Source organism: Fragaria vesca, linkage group LG5 (assembly GCF_000184155.1).
Source record: "Fragaria vesca subsp. vesca linkage group LG5, FraVesHawaii_1.0, whole genome shotgun sequence".
Lineage (NCBI taxonomy): Eukaryota > Viridiplantae > Streptophyta > Magnoliopsida > Rosales > Rosaceae > Fragaria > Fragaria vesca.
This window is the reverse complement of record NC_020495.1, coordinates 17,030,969-17,032,036: the sequence shown is the minus strand read 5'-3', so window position 1 is coordinate 17,032,036 and position 1,068 is coordinate 17,030,969. Positions and strand designations below refer to the sequence as shown.

At 39.5% G+C, this 1,068-nt stretch overlaps 1 protein-coding gene across 1 annotated transcript in view; it reads right to left on the bottom strand.

Moving 5' to 3' along the window:
* Positions 1-159: 159 nt before the first annotated feature.
* The window catches only part of LOC101298893 (basic blue protein-like), a 2,924-nt gene continuing 2,015 nt past the window's right edge, over positions 160-1,068 (bottom strand). The window contains exons 2-3 of the mRNA XM_004299932.1: positions 859-1,066; positions 160-698 (exon numbers count right to left, since the gene is read on the bottom strand). Coding sequence (XP_004299980.1) covers positions 496-698; positions 859-1,030 — 375 coding nt within the window. The 5' untranslated portion in view covers positions 1,031-1,066 and the 3' untranslated portion in view covers positions 160-495. The remainder of the gene's footprint in view (positions 699-858; positions 1,067-1,068) is intronic.

The window sequence follows — 1,068 nt, the reverse complement described above, 5'->3', positions numbered from 1 at the left end:
ACGTGCGCTCTCTNTCGTTTCGTTCGTATATATATATATATATATATATATATATATCACAATTACAGAAGCTCAAATGATCTCCAAAATGGATGAAATTTTATATGAATGATCTACACACTATGTTCTAGACACTGAATGGTAGAGATATGAAAATGTGACCTAAAAGCGAGCGAAATAAAGAGCACCACACTTTAATTTTAAAACGGTGTTCCGCTTTAAAAGAAACTGTGTGTCTATATATATATATATTATGCACTAAAGAGACCATTTCCTTAATTCTCATATTACGTCTCCCCCAATATTATTTCTTCATCCACAAAAGTAGTAATGAGTCTATATATCGACCCTTAACACACATATATCCAGCTTAGTACATAGAGTGGATACATTAAGATACGTAGGATATGATCGATAACATATTGAATCCTAGCTAGTATAGGCCAGGTATTGTTAGCTTAGCTCTAGCTTTTGTTTCCAGATGATTATCGATCTCTAGACTGCAGTGATGGCAACTTGCATTCCAGATTGGCAGTGTCCAGGGAAATTGCAGATGAAGAAGTTCTGTCCTTTGGCAAGTCTGATTTTATCATTCCCAGTCTGATACACTCTGGCATTTCCTGGAGTTGTGCTACATTTCTGGTACCCCACTTTGTTCACAGCTACAACATTGTGTGCAGCAGACCCATAATTGAAAACTACACCAACAAAGAATAATGATCATATATAAGCATATATGGGCAAGATTGATATCTGTAGTCAATCATCAGCTATATATGGGAATTGAAGGATTAATTACAAAAACCCGTGTGTGAAATGTGCAGCTAGCAAAGCTTAGAGCGAGTAACTACAAATTACCAAGTGTGTCACCGGCTCGGAAAGTCTTTCCTTTCGGCCACCCAGCAACGTTGAACGTCCAACCACGTTTGTCTCCAACAGTGTAGGTTGCCGCATCGGCCCACTCCGAGCTTAGCACCACCAGCACAAACACCACAAGCACCGCCATCGCACTGCCTCTTCCCAAAGCCATATCGATCAGCTTGTCTACTCTACTCTCTCTCTCTCTCT